Here is a 15,238-nt window from a genome sequence, read left to right on the forward strand (position 1 = left end):
GGGGCCTGTTATCCTTAACAAACTTGTCTAAACTTTTCTATCAAATATTCTATAGATCACTAGAGGGCACTGTGGTTTAGGCCACTCTGACCTCTTCTAGGACTTGAAAAGGTCTTGAACTCCAGATCATTGTCGGAAAGGTGAAAGGACTTTTTTGAAAAGAAACTTTTTTTTTAAGACCCAGTTTTTATTTTTGAAGAACAACTTGGAAATGTGTTCTAAGTGGAAAGTCAAATTCATAAAATATTAAAGTTCCTCATGCAACACTCCAAGACTTGTCACCTGGGAGCTGATGAGGAAATTTCATCCCAGATTTTTGAGATTCACATTGCAAGGCTGGAATTCCATGTGCCTACACCCATCTTAGTGAGAGCTGGGTCCACCCTCCCGAGCCTTCCCAGCCCATTCACTGGTGTCTCCTGCACTAACTGGAGTTTATTTCACTGCAAAACATTCAGGCATGCAAAGGAGAGCCACAAATGGGTTTGAAACAATTTATGATATCCGGCCTCTTTAGACATGTATTAGCATATACCTGGTTTCTTTAACATACACTTTGTTTTTCCAAAACCACAAACATAGTTGCTGGAATTTCATGTGGAAGTGCTTAAGGGGCTGAAAGTTAACACCTTTGTGATCCTTGCGGCCTCACAGTGGCTGTTAAACAAAAGCCTCTTTGTCCCGGCTTTCTTGAAATGTTTTCTTAACATGTTCCAAGTAGTTTTAGGCAGGGAACTAAAGTAAACAAGATGTTACCATGATAAAAACACTTGTGAAAACATAACAGAGTGCACTTAGTAGTTTCTTTCACATAAAATTCTTCACAGTTTTGAGAAGTGGGATTCAGAGAAAAAAATCTAGAAAAGCAAATTACCAATGAAATGGCTTCCACTGTCTACAGTCCATGACCTTTAGAAATGGGTCAAAAGTTCCACCTCTGGGCATTATCTTACAACTTTCTTCCCATATCTCCAATTGGATCGGAACACAATTTATTTTGGCTTTCATAAATAATATACATCTGGCTAAAGTGCCTAGGATTTTGGTTTTGATTGTTCTTTACTCCTGGATCAATAACCCAAACAAAGCAAAACAAAAATTCCTTTCAACTGGACTCCTAAACAAGGCTATAAATGATCTTTCTCTAAGATTTTACACAAGTCATCATCTGAAAGCAAAGCTAGGGGAAATGGAAATGTTTTTCCCAAGAAAGAGGACCTGGCTATTGGTAAAATGAAGGGTCTGTCTCTGATTTTACATTCAAAGTCAGAGACAGGAAAATGTGGTCATGACTTAACCTTCAAATTCACTTCTCCACCTTGCCAAAGAATTATAGGAGCCCTTTTCTTTATAGAAAATAAAAGGAGGGGGGTTTCCCAAATGCAGGTTTTTACATGCCATGACTGCGTCTTCAATCTGATCTGAAAAGGAAAAAAAAGAAAGCGCGTGCGCGCACACACACACACACACACACACACACAAACACACACAAATGACTTCGAGTGGGGAAATGTGGAGGGCACAGGGATTGTGTTTGTGTGTCTGTGCCGGGAGGTTCTGAGCCAGGCAGGGCTGCGGGAGCACCTGCTGGCATCGGTTAGCTCAAACAAACACAACAGTCACGTGATCACGCATGGTTGATAGAGTTTCAAACAACAACAACGCCACTAAAGCTACAACTTGCTCGAGAAGAAATGGGGAAACAGATGTGTCGAGCAGGCTGGGTGTTAGCTGACTGAGAAAGCGTCCCTCTGCTGGTCGTGGGGGCAAGACAAGAGGGCAGTTCTTTGCACGGCCTGTATCTCTGAAATCTAGGTCCCTGTGGTCTACCTTACCTTGGGAACACGCACCACAGAATGATCACAGAAAAGTGTCAAATCTCTGGTTTTGGTTTACCAGTTATGAGACGTTTTTTCCTCCTGAGAGGGGAAGAGTGAGACATGACCATGACCATAATGAGATCCAAGTATAAAACAGAATTTGATGTAATATACGCTACATTCCAGAGTTGAAAACATATATGCAAATGAGAATAGGCATTTTATTGCACTGTATTCAGTAGTTTTAATTTTCTAATTTACATAGATCAAAATAGTATCACTGTCACTGTCATCCCGGTGCTCATTGATTTGCTCGAGCGGGCACTGGTAACGTCTCCATTTTAAGACTTGTTGTTACTGTTTTTGGCATATGGAATACACCACGGGTAGCTTGCCAGGCTCTGCCGTGTGGGTGAGATACTCTTGGCAGCTTGTCGGGCTTTCCGAGAGGGATGGAGGAATTGAACCCCGGTCAGCTGCGTGCAAGGCAAATGCCCTACTCATTGTGCTATTGCTCCAGCCCCAAAATAATATAGTAATCACAAATTGGCTCTTAACGATTTCTTTCTGATCATTCTATTTGCCATTTCTTAAAAGTTTTGTTGGCATAAGCATTATTATAAAGTAAAATTGTTATGTGCCTAAGGGGGCAAGTTGGAACTGGACGGGAAAATGAGGATATTGGTGGAGGAAAAGCGATCTTGGTGGTGTTGGAACAACTGTATCATAAACAACTTTGTAAATCATGGTGTTTCTAATAAAAATTAATTCAGAAAAAAAGGAGAGGGGAAAGCTAAGTCTCACGTTAGACCTGCAAGTGCCGTTGCTTCCCTTCTCTTTCTGCTAAGAGTGACATTTACTGCCCAAAGGGTTCTTTATTCTGAATAACTGACAGCAGCTTCTCTGAGAACTGCACCAATTTGAGCAATCGAAGATGGAAAAACATCAGGAAGCAAGCAAAGTCACTGTCCCCTCTTGAAGGAACTCGAAAGCCAGGTGGAAGAATTGTTAATAGGGAACTAGATGTGGTCAATAACAAAAAGTCAGTTGGTAAAAGAAGTAAATAGTCAAGACTCTGAGTAGATATTTTCCTCCAATATGAATAAACAGAAGGGTTCAGTGACTCCAAATTGAAAAGAGCTGGGAGGGTAATGCAGGGACTGCAGACCTTTCTTTCTTAAGAACAAAATCTCATCAGATTTCACCCGAGGTCTGAGGCCAGAAATTTGGTTCTGTGCATACAGACACTTCTGACATGTGCTGCTATAGCTGCTTTTCCGCTAACCTGACAACGGTGAGCAGCTGGGAGAGAGATGGCGCAGACTGCGAAAGACATTCCTCCCTGATCCTTCTACAGAAAAAGGATGCTATCCCCGAGTGAGCGGATATTTGAATATGTGGACTTTTAACCAGAAATGCAGGGGATTGCTTTTGTTTATAAGTCTTGGTTTGTTCTGGGTTTGGAAGCATACTCAGCTTTCTCCTCGCTCTGTACTGAGGGCTTTCTCCTAGGTCTGCTGGAAGGGATCACTCCTGATGAGGATTGGGGGACTGTATGTGGTGCCAGGACCCAACCTGGGTTTGGTTCATGTAAGGTAAGCCCTGGACCCCCTGTGCTATCTCTCTGGCATGTTCCTTTCTTTAAAAACATGCATTAAGTATGTGATGCGTCTCTTCTGACACATCAAAGCTCTGCCTGATCACATATAAGTGAGAAATTCTTCGATTTCTTGTTTTCCTTGGGGGTCATACCTGGTGGTACTCAGGCCTACTCCTGGATCTGAGCTCAGGGATCACTCCTGGCAGGGCTCAAGGAATCATATATGTTGCTGGTGATGGAACCTGAATTGACCATGTACAATGCAAGCACCCTACCCAGTGTACAATGGCTCTGGCTTCATATTTGGATTTTGAGGGGATGTGAAGGGGGGGGAGTGGGCCACACAGAGTGGTACACAGGGGTTACTCCTAGCTCTGCACTTAGGAAGTTCTCCTGGCAGTACTCAAGGGATCATACAGGATTGATGATAATCAAACCGGGGTTGCCTTGTGCAAGGCAAGCACCCTACCCTCTAGCCTATCTCTAGCCCCATTCATTTGGATATTTTTAATGATGACGCCTCTTAAAAAAAACTAAATAGAGACAAGAAAAGAAGCACCCATGTTTTTAAAGACTGTCCCTGGTAGATAAGAACTGAATCTCATATGCTTTTTAATTTAAATAACCCTAAGAAGTTACCATTACTATCATCCAAACCACATGTGCTGCCACTGAGGCGCAGAGATTCTCTGTATCCGGCTCAAAGGCCACACTCACAGTGAGTGGCTACGTTACTCAGTTTGCCATTCCTCATTACAGCAGCACCTTCTTATGAATGGAAGGGGTATGCTTATACATGGTGTCAGGAGGCCTAGGTGTCTTCTGGAAACTCAGCAAACTGGACTCGTGGTTTGATGAAAAGGTCAAGGATATGGTGCTGCTTGGGCCCCCAAATACTGGGCATTATCAAGGCCACCCTGGCAGTGCTGGGAGCCTCTAGGATCAAACCCATAGGTGCTTTCAGAGCCATGAGGTTCTGGGGATATAACTGGGACCAGCCAAATCAAGGCATATGCCTTAGCCCCTTTTAACTCTTGTTGGACTTTCTGACAGCAGTACCTCACTGAAAGCATATAATTAGTAAAACTGGAACCAGGCTGTATTATGTAGCAGTAAAGATCAAAGGATATGAAGCCAGATGGCTAGATTTAGGATCTTGACTCCACTTCTGTACAGTACTTGGAGAATTACCTTGGAAGAATTATTGAACTTTTCTGTGCCTTAGTTTTCATGTTTGTAGGTTGAGATTCCATAATACTAGCACCATTAGGTTGCTGTGAGAATTAAACAAGTTTTATAGGTAAGGCACTTGGAATTGTGGCTACTGTACAGTCCGGGGCAAATAAATAAAATCTCTTAATAAGGGAGTGTAAGATTAGGGTATCAGAATATAGATGGGAAAAGAAATCTATGAAGCAACCCCTAAATCATGGTCAGATTTTAAGAGTCTCTTGGGGAATATAGTACCATCAGGATCAATTTGGCTAAACAGCCATAAAAAAAAATGTCTAAAGAAACATAATAGAAGAGAAGTATGGGCCTGGCAATGAGGTACTTCAGGAAGAAATCTGGCAACTTGAGAAAAAATACTTGAAGCATCTCTTCCAGCTAACAGAGATTCCACAGTGATAGCATTCAAAAAGGTTGTATGTCTTCAGTTTGAACCATAACTACGGTAGCTCTTTTAGACCTGTTCAAAGGAAAGCAAAGTTGGTTTCACTGAAGTCAATCTGATTACCCTTTAAACCGTGGTAAAATATGGGAGATGTGAATCTTTAAGAAGACTTATTTTCCACTGAGACAACTCTGAATTCCCAAGAGATAAAATCTTGCCATTATTTTGGAGGAAAAAGAGGGGGAAAAAAAGAGGAAAACAATAATCTTGAATTTATTGCCTATGACCAATCAGTGGGTCATTAAAGAAAGCACCAAGAGAAGTCAGAATTGCAGAGGGCTTTTTTTTTTTTTTCTCCTCATGGACTCTGTACATGCTGGTTTACAATATTCTTCTTTTTGAGACTTGGAAACCAAGTCTCTCTCATCACTAGTCCCCATGAGGTATATGGGGTAAACATCTGTATCAGCCCCAGAGGTGGGCATGTGATGCAAACCTGGTTATAAATATGTTACTGGTTCTAAGCTAGAACTTGTGACTAAATCTGGGTCACCAATATTCTGCTCAGTCTTTTTCTCAGACCTATGGAAAAAAGGGACACTGTCACTATCACATGTAAATGTGTGTTCTTCAGTTTCACTGGAAAAAAAAACACAAGGGAAAAAAGGCAACACGGAAGAAAACAGTTTAACAGATGAAGAAGAAATACTCCAATAGCCTTGCTTAAGCATCTCGATCCAGTCATAGTTGAAGTTATCTATACTGCTTAGACTTCTTCGTTACAGGAGCCAATTATTATTCCATCATCCTTGTGTACGCCAATTTAAGCTGGGGTTTCTAGAGCTTGCAAACAAAAGTATCCTAACAAATAAAAGTCAATAAATAAGTTCTAAGAAAAAAGCAAGCAACAGTTGCCAATTCTAAGTGGGCATTTCAATTCTATTGGCAACCACAAATTGAGAATGTGTAATGTCATGTATAAAACACAATAAATACTTGATTGGTGATTTCCTAGATAAGAGCTAGATTCAGGGATCTGGGAGAGAGTTCAAGTAGTAGAATACACTGATGTGTGAGATGTGTGAGGCCCTGAGTTCCATCCCTCAAAATGCATGCTCACTTCCATACAAATGGGTGTGGCCCTTGTAGCCCTCCAGTATAGCTGGCCACAGCACTGTTGGCCAACCCCATGTTAAACATTTCTGGGAGGGACCATTTTCTACTAAGCACTATCCCATGTGATTCCTAGATATATATTTTTTTAAAATAGATTTTTAATATCCAAAGAAGAAAAATGCACATTTTGATAAAAAGCAGGAGTCAAATCTGGTCCCAAGTTTTTGTGTTTTTTTTTTGGTTTAGACTGGGGGGCCATACCTGAAGATGCTCAGTGGCTATTTCTGACCAGGTGCTCGGTTTCAGGAGGACCATGTGGTGCCAGGGATCATAGCCAGGTCTTCTACATGCAAAGCATATGTTCCAGCTCCCTGACTCTATCTCCAGCCTTCTACGTCCCAATTCTAACAGCCTTCATATTTTTGCCTTGGAACTAGAGGCAGTTTTGAAATTGTGCTCTCAGGACTAGAGAAATAGTACAGTGAATAAAGTGCTTGCCTTGCAGCCAACCCCAGTTCAGTCCACGCACTCCATATGGTCGCCTGGGCCCTGGAAGGAGTGATTCCTGAGCACTGAGCCAGGAGGAAGACCTGAGCACTGCCAGATATGTGCTCCCCTGCCCCCCCAAATAAAGGTAAAATATAAAAGTGTGCTCTCTTTTTGTGTAAGTATAATTTTATTTATTTTTTATTTTTTTATTTTTTTGCTTTTTGGGTCACACCTGGCGATGCACAGGGGTTACTCCTGGCTCTGCACTCAGGAATTACTCCTGGCGGTGCTCAGGGGACCATATGGGATGCTGGGATTCGAACCCGGGTCAGCCGCGTGCAAGGCAAACGCCCTACCCACTATGCTATCGCTCCAGCCCCTGTGTAAATATAATTTTAAAAGGCTATATATGTGTGTGTCATTGATCGCTCATATAAAAAACTGGAACTATAATTAAAGAATTAGAGTAGAAATACTTGGCTATCAACAGATGATTAGGATATTCAATGGAACACTGCTCTGTCCACAGAAAAGGCAGCAACAATGCATGTCTGCTGGGACAAATGGATATAAGTTGTAATGATTATGCTACGTGAAATCATTAAGAAAACAAAAGGCAATAATGAAAGAGTTTCTCTCACAATTAGAATATGAATTAATAAATCAAATCAACCAGCAAGAAACAGAACTCCTAGATTTGGTGAAAACTATGGTGATTACCAAAGAGGCAGCAGGTAGGAAGAATGGGGAAAGAAATCTGTTTTTGGGTGTAACATCACTGGAACTCTGGTTGTGGGAGTGTGACAAATTATACACGAGTAGAGGTGTGAAGCTGAACCCCTGAAATTTCTTAACATTGTAAACTAACTATAGGTTGGTGAAAAATTAATTTTTAAATTAAAAAAATGTAATACTAGAGTTACTGACAAAAATTTTTAAAAAATAGATCAAATGGGAAAACTGGCCTTTTTCCTTGCAATTCCCAAAATGACATGCCACCAAGAATGTACATAGCAATTTTGTAGTTCTAAAAACTTTGTGTTTGTTTGTGGGCCCATACCCAGAAGTGCTCAAGTCTTACTCCAGACCCTGCATTCAGGAGTCACTCCCTGCAGGTTCGAGGACATATGGAACGCCAGGGAGTGAACTCGGGCTGCATTCAAGGCAAGCACCCTACCTGTTGTACTACCTCTCGGGCCCACTTCTAAAAACTTTATTAAAAAATAGACCCTAAAGAGAAAACAAATTATGTTCTAATTACAGATATTTATGGGTCATTCACTAGGTGAATCAAATTAACACTAAGATACATGTTGTATTAGAGAGATGTGAAAGCACTTATTTTGCATGGGAAAAACTTCTTCAATCTTCAGCACTGCATATGATTCCCTGAGCACTGTCAGGAGTGAACTCTGAGCACAGAGACCGGAAAAGCCCCTAAGCACTGTATGGACTCCCTAAGCCCAGAAACAAACAAGCAGAAACAAGAAATTATGAAATATTTATCAAACTTAGCATTGGCACAAAAGGTAAAATCAGAACTTAAAAGTTATTTCTGGGGCTGGAGCAGGTAGGGCGTTTGCCTTGCATTCGGCCAAGCCGGGTTCAATTCCCAGCATCCCATATAGTCCCCTGAGCACCGCCAGGGGTAATTCCTTAGTGCAGAGCCAAGAGTGACCCCTGTCCATCGCCTGGTGTGTGACCCAAAAAGCAAAAAAAAAAAAAAAAAGTCGATTTCTATTAATATTTTCCTCCACTAAATCAACATAATTGTAAAACATTGCTGTTCTTTATTGAAAAATGAAGACATCTCCTTAAAGATATTTAAGTACTGAAAATTTTCATGAACACATAATGCTCTTGAAATAAAATGCTAAATCTGGAAGGTCTGAAACAGATTAATAAGATTCTACTTATCGATCAAAAATGATATTCACCAAAATTGCTTCCAGGTAACACTAGAACTAATTAAATGGGCCTTATTATAATATTTGCATCTAGGATAGATACAGAAATTGTTCTAACAATATAAGGATGACACAAAATCAGAGACTTGCATGTAACTCAGTCCAGCTCTACTCCCTGAGCTTAAAAGAGAAAAAGCTTAGGAACCACCATAACCTTTACTCCCACCAATACTCAATTTATAATAAGCCATCACACAGCTAGATATATAGAAATTATATGCTGGCACATATGTTTGTTACATAATACGTAAGTATGTTAAGTATAATGTCTTATCCCCAGCACCCCATATGGTAAACCCCAAACCCACCAGGAGTGATCCCTGAGCAGAGTCAGGAGTAAATCCTTAGCACTGATAGGTGTGACACAAAAAACAAATAAATGTATCTTATGTTTAGTTATTATATCAATTATCCAATGATACTATAAATATACTTATATGAGTTAAATGGGGATTACCCAATTTTCACTCCTATTTTAATTGTAGAGACAAAAGTTATTCCTACAAGAAATCTGAATAAAAAGTTAATACCTATAAGAAATAAGAATCAAGTCTGTAACATTTCTGCAGGATCCATTTTTTTGCATTTATAAAGTGATTTGTCAAAAAATAAATAAGAGAGCAAAACACCAAGTAACTGGCGAGTGACAACAGTTTTATAAAATAAGAGCAAATATCATTGATTCCGTGTGTAAGGACATGAATAAAAGTGAAACCTAAATTATTGCAAATTTAATAGTGGGAGAATTTTTATTTAATCACTGTCATTTGTAAAAAATGGGTAAACATAGGCTCTTACTAAGAGCACTGAAACTGCCTTTGGGTGTAAATCTTCTCCCCTTTACAAGGCAATCGCAATAGATTGTGTAACTATTCCTATGATAGAGTGCAAGACCTTGTGATTTAGAGTCCACTCTCAAAATGGTGGTGTGGAAACCCTCCATCAAAGAGGCATTTTATGAAGAAAAGCATGAACAGTGGGAGGTGATGGCTATGGAAAAGAGGAAAGCAATATAAAATCATTCTTACTTTAGAAATGATTGGAAATCTTCACACACTGCTTCACAGCCAGGCCACTTACATACACCATGTCCATAGAGAGGATGGCTATGGGGATGCTCCTCGTGGGACAAACTGAAAGAAAAAACACAGATGCCAAGAGAATGATTTTGTTGCCAAGAACCCGTCCCATCAGTCATAAAAGGCAAGAGGAACCCACGGGGTAAAAATCTGGACATGTGTGAATCTGGGCTTTCCTTGTACCATGGAATTTGTTAGTCACCTCTGGTAATTTAAAAGCAAGAGTATATATATTCGGATGGGGGCACGGGGGCAGGTGGAAGGGAATCTGGAAACCCTGGTAGAGGGAAGAAGAAACTGGCTGAGGACTGATGCTGGAATATGGTATATATCTAAAATCCAACTACGAGTAACTGTAAATCATGGTGCCTTACAAAATTAATTTTTTAAAATAGCAAGAGTATAATTCCAAGATGTTATGCTGGAAATATGCCCCAATGCATAAAAAGTGTTTGACAGGCTTTGGTTAGAGGCAAAGATCTCTACCTAGACTGAAAAGAAGTCTTTGAAAAGCTAGAACTTATTCAATCTACATAATAAAAATTATAAAGTCTATACCTGATTTGGGGATTTGAGGCTGTTTTCTCGTAGAATATTATCATTTCTCTCCTCCCTTATACCACATACTGCGTTCACAAGACTATGAATTTTTTACACAAGTTAATTTTATTCAGCAAAGAATAATGCAATTAAATCAGAACAACAACGAAATAATCTAGAAATGAAAATATACCCAAGTATATGATTATCTTTTTTAAAAAAAAGCTAATAGTGGCAGGAAGATTCTATTTCTAAAATTACTGACACCAAGAATGAGAAAAAAACTTGACATGAACATGAAGGGGTTAATCCTCCTGGGGGGATCAAATCAATATGTAATGATTTGGCCACACAGATCCAAGTCGTGGGATGCTTTGATCCATGCTATGTGGTGCTTGAGGAAGTATATCTGTTGACTTGCTGATGAACCACATTCTCATATATTTTCTCTATTAGATTCCTTTATCCAAACTGCTTTCAAATTATCTTTAAAGTCATTTTCATAATCTTATATTTCATGAAACAGAAATTTAAAAAGCAGCATCAAGAGTTCTGTTTTGGACTGAAGCGTGTTCTCCTCAAGCAAATAGCTATTTTGCAACTAACTCCGGTGCCTCTGCCTGACTAGGAACTTTAAGCAGTGAATTATGAACAAACCAACACACATGCACACTCTCACACGTACAAGTTTACAGTACCACCAGAATATTCATGTATTTTATCAATTCACATACAGCAGACATACACACAGGCTGGTCCTTGTGCATGTCTAATCCTTGGCTTAACATAATTAGCCTAGAGTGAGCATGCTATAAACATTTAAGGAGATAATAATAGTAAACACACACATACACAGCACTACAGCTTATCAAATATCAATAGCTCTCTCTGATAGCTTTTAACTGAGTTTGCTGAAAAGCTAATACAATTTGAAAGTGATGGCAAATGATTTTGGCTTAATATAGGAAATAAATCTGGGAACAACAACAACAACAAACCCATCCAAAAGGCAAGATATTAACTTATGAAAGTACTGAGAGGCACTCCTCCGGAGGGAAAAGATTCACACCCATGATGGAAGGCAGCCCTACTGAGATTTGCACAGTGCGGTGCTAAAAGGATACTCATGGGCACCAAGACAGTGAAATTCTACTGGACCAAAGGGATGACTCACTCACTGAAAGTTGATTTTCAGATTTTTGTTTAAAAAATAAAACAAAATCACTAGAAGTCACTGATGGTATCTGATATTAGAAGTTGTCAAAAGTGCTAGAATTCCCTGACATTCTGAGGGCAGGAAATAATTGTAAAAGAAAACTGGGCCAGAGGGTTGTTGGGGTGGGTGGGAAACTAGGGACCCCGCTGGAGAGAAGGTCACGGTGGTGTCAGATTGATGGAACACTGAATGCTAGAAACAACTGGATTATGAAGAACTCTGTAAATCACAGTGTCATACTTAAACGAAAACTGGGGGAGGGGGAGGGGAAAGAGAGAGTGAGAGAGACAACAGAGAGAGAGGCAGAGAGAAAGAGGAAGAGAGAGAGAGAGAGAGAGAGAGAGAGAGAGCGAGAGAGAGAGAGAGAGCGAGAGAGAGAGCGCACAAACAAACCGCTGGTTCTAACCATTACCCATGGCCCCCTAAGCAATGGCCCTGGAGTCCCTGAGCAGTATGTGAGTGGCCCAGGTGGTCCTGGGCACTGTAGCCCTGAACAGTATCACGTCCTCAGACCCTAGCTCTGTTGGCCAAACGTTACCATGTGGGGCCCTCTGTGCCCCACCCCCACCCCTGCTGGTGACATCACTTCATCCCAAACAGATGCCCCCAAAATTCTATTTTGAAAACTAATCGAAGGGAGGGGGGAAGGTGGTGGGGACGGGGTGGGGTGCCACAATCAATTTATTTGCTTTGCTAACTTTATTAAGATTATTTAAAGACTTCTGCAATTTATTTGTGGTGATTCCAAGCAGCGCTCAGCAGGCTGGGGGAACCTCCCTGGGGCGTCTCAGCCCAAGGTTGAATGCAAGGATGCAGTCTTTTTCATTCCTTGTGGTGCCGGAGAATCTTGGGGGACCATGTGGTGCCAGGGATGGAGCTGGGCCTGACTTCATGAAAGGCATGCACTAGCTCTCCAGCCCTGAGGTGTCTTGCTAATTTTAAAAGTTAATAATATTCATTGTAGAAAACCTGGCAAATACTGAAAGAAAAGATAACACTCTAACACAATCATGCACATACATTCTTAATAAATTAATAATGAAGTTTCATAGTTCTTCTATATGTAACATAATTCTTTAAATTCTTGTGCTATGAAGATGACTACTAACATAATTCTATAAATTAACTTCAAAACTGTTGTTTACTGATGTGTAACAAGCAATCTTATGCTACGTTAGCTTCAGTTATCTGTCCAATGGGATTAACTACTTCTGTTCTTGGGACGCTGATTTCCTTCAGGTTTCTGATTATTTATGAATAATGTGGTTAGCCTAATATTCCAGTATATCAGTGACTTTATTTTTTTTAACAGAAGATACATTCAGAGAAATGGAATCACTCAATTAATGAGTGCTAAGATTTGAGATTCACTATGAATATTCTATCAAATTGCTCTTGAGAAATGCTACATGCCAAGTACATTTTTAGTTATTATCCATATTTTGTGAGTCTTTAAGTTAGAAACCAGAGACCTCAACTAGTTATAAAATTAATATCACCCATTAAAAACTGCAAATCATTCATTATTGGACTGTGCTTGGGTTAAGCCAAGTGTTCTGAAAATGGAAGCAAGAAAGAAAATAATAGGTTTTCCAGAATTTATGACCAGAAATAAAATGCACACAATTTAACCTGGTGTTGGCCATTCCCTCCCCCAGCTTATCTGTTTTTTGTTAACTTATCTGTGAAGCCTCCATTGCCACCAAAAACAAAAAAATTAAAAATACTCTCCTCTAGGAATTAATTTTCAGTTCCAATTGGTATCCTCATTTCAAAGTAAGAAGACTTGACAACTCTAAAGCCTCAGGACAACCAGTAGCACTGAAGCCAGGAAAGCTCGTCACACTGATACCACACACTCAAAAGGCCTCTTGAACTCATGTCTCCACCTATACACTGTAGTTTTATGATGAAAATATTAAACGTACTTTTTTTGTTTTTTTGCTTTTTGGGCCAGATCTGGCAATGCTCAGGGGTTACTACTGCCTCTGCACTCAGAAATTACTCCTGTAGGTGCTTGGGGGACCAAATGGGATGCTGAGAATTGAACCCAGGTCAGTCGCGTGCAAGGCAAATGCCCTACCTACTGCACTATCACTCCAGCCCTATGCACTTATTTTTTAAAGTTCACACAGTACTGGGCTGGAGATGAAGAAAATGGGACTCCCCACTGACCCCCATCCTTATCCCACATCTACCATCCCCAACCAAGATGACTCTGAACATGCAGGGTATGGACGGTGCCACAGTTTATTTCTGTTTTACAAGTTCACAGAAAATAAACATACCTTATGTTTTGTTATTACTTGCTTTTCACATTTAATATACAAATTTGACAGAAAGTGTTGGACTTTGGAAGAAAAAGGAATAGCCTGGCAGAGGCGCCCTGACAGAGTCATCTTTGGAAGCATAAAAAGGACACTATAGGAGATATGGTACCGTGAGTAAGGCGGTGGCCTTGCATGCCTGCTGACCTCGGTTTGCTCCTGCCAATAGTGATCCCTGAGGACAGAGGCCAGGGTAAGCCCCTGAACACAGCTGGGCATGGTGGTTCAACCCCTCCAAAAAAAAAAGAAGTGAAACAAGCATTTATGTCCAATCTGCTTTGGGAACTTGACACAATGTTAAGAAGGAAAACATTTTTAAATGACTAGAAGATTTTCACCTGATTTCATGCTGATTTACATTTATAAGATGAAACAAGGAAAAATGGAACCTGAGCATCGACCTGATAGCAATGTGATGCCTGGGAGCCTCCTGATGCAGATGAAACTGTTGCAGGGAAATGCTTCAAAGTGAGAAAACAGACTCTTGAAAACTGTCAGAACAGTGAGAAATAAAGATTTTTTGGGAAAGATTTAAATATCTTTAAAGTTAATTACTGTTGCAAAATATTTTTTTAAATAAATAATGGAGGGTCAATTTTGTAATGAAGTATCTTTTATACTTTATTATTTTCAGGTTGAAAACTAGAAGTTTTCAAGACTTTCAGATTAAAAATTCCTAGGGATAGGAAGTTATAATTCATCACCATGTGCTCAGTACTTTACAAAGAGCCTGCGCTCACTAAATGTCAGGTGGGTCCACAAAGGCACAATGAATCGGTGTAATGCTCCATCCCATTTCTGTGTGGTCATGTAATTGGTTCAGACTTCCTTCTTGGGCCAGAGTGATAACAGAAGGTAGGCGCTTGTCTTGCACACAACCAACCTGGGTTTGATCTCCAGCATCCTATATGGTTCCCCCAACACTGCCAAAAGTGATTGCTGTGTTCAGAATGAGGAAGTAAACTGCAGTATCACCAGGTAGGGCCAAACACCCTCACCCCCAAAAAAGAAAAAAAAAACTTGCCTTCTTTATACTTAAAGGTAAAATCAGAAACAACACTAATCCCCTGGCAAAAACGTTGTCTATTTTAGGCTTGTCTCCCGCTCTCCTCCTTCCCAAGTCTGAACTGGATTCATTTGTTACAAAAGTCTACATCCCTGTTCTAAGAACTGGTACCATCCCTTCTCCACCCTACCCTCCAAATTAAACCAAAATTATAAGCTGTTTTATGCCACTGGCATATTTATGAATAATCAAGTTATGGAACATTATCATGCTCTAATCACCCAAAATTGTTGAAAATTGGTTTTTGGGTTTTTTGTTGTTGTTGTTAAGCTTGAGATACAATCTATATACAATTCAAATAATTCACTTATTTACATGGTATAATTCAAAGGCTTGGAATATATTTACAGACTCTGTCCATAAAATTTAAACATTTTTATCATATCGAAAGAGAAATCCTGTA

The 15,238-nt window shown here is 40.0% G+C and overlaps 1 protein-coding gene across 7 annotated transcripts in view; it reads right to left on the minus strand.

The window, feature by feature from the left end:
* The window catches only part of FOXP1 (forkhead box P1), a 793,034-nt gene that overhangs the window by 52,585 nt on the left and 725,211 nt on the right, over positions 1–15,238 (minus strand). For all 7 annotated transcript variants that reach the window (XM_055137067.1, XM_055137065.1, XM_055137064.1 and 4 more), the window contains exon 11: positions 9,636–9,740. In XM_055137067.1, coding sequence (XP_054993042.1) covers positions 9,636–9,740 — 105 coding nt within the window. The remainder of the gene's footprint in view (positions 1–9,635; positions 9,741–15,238) is intronic.

Source organism: Sorex araneus, chromosome 4, assembly GCF_027595985.1.
Source record: "Sorex araneus isolate mSorAra2 chromosome 4, mSorAra2.pri, whole genome shotgun sequence".
NCBI classification, from domain to species: domain Eukaryota; kingdom Metazoa; phylum Chordata; class Mammalia; order Eulipotyphla; family Soricidae; genus Sorex; species Sorex araneus.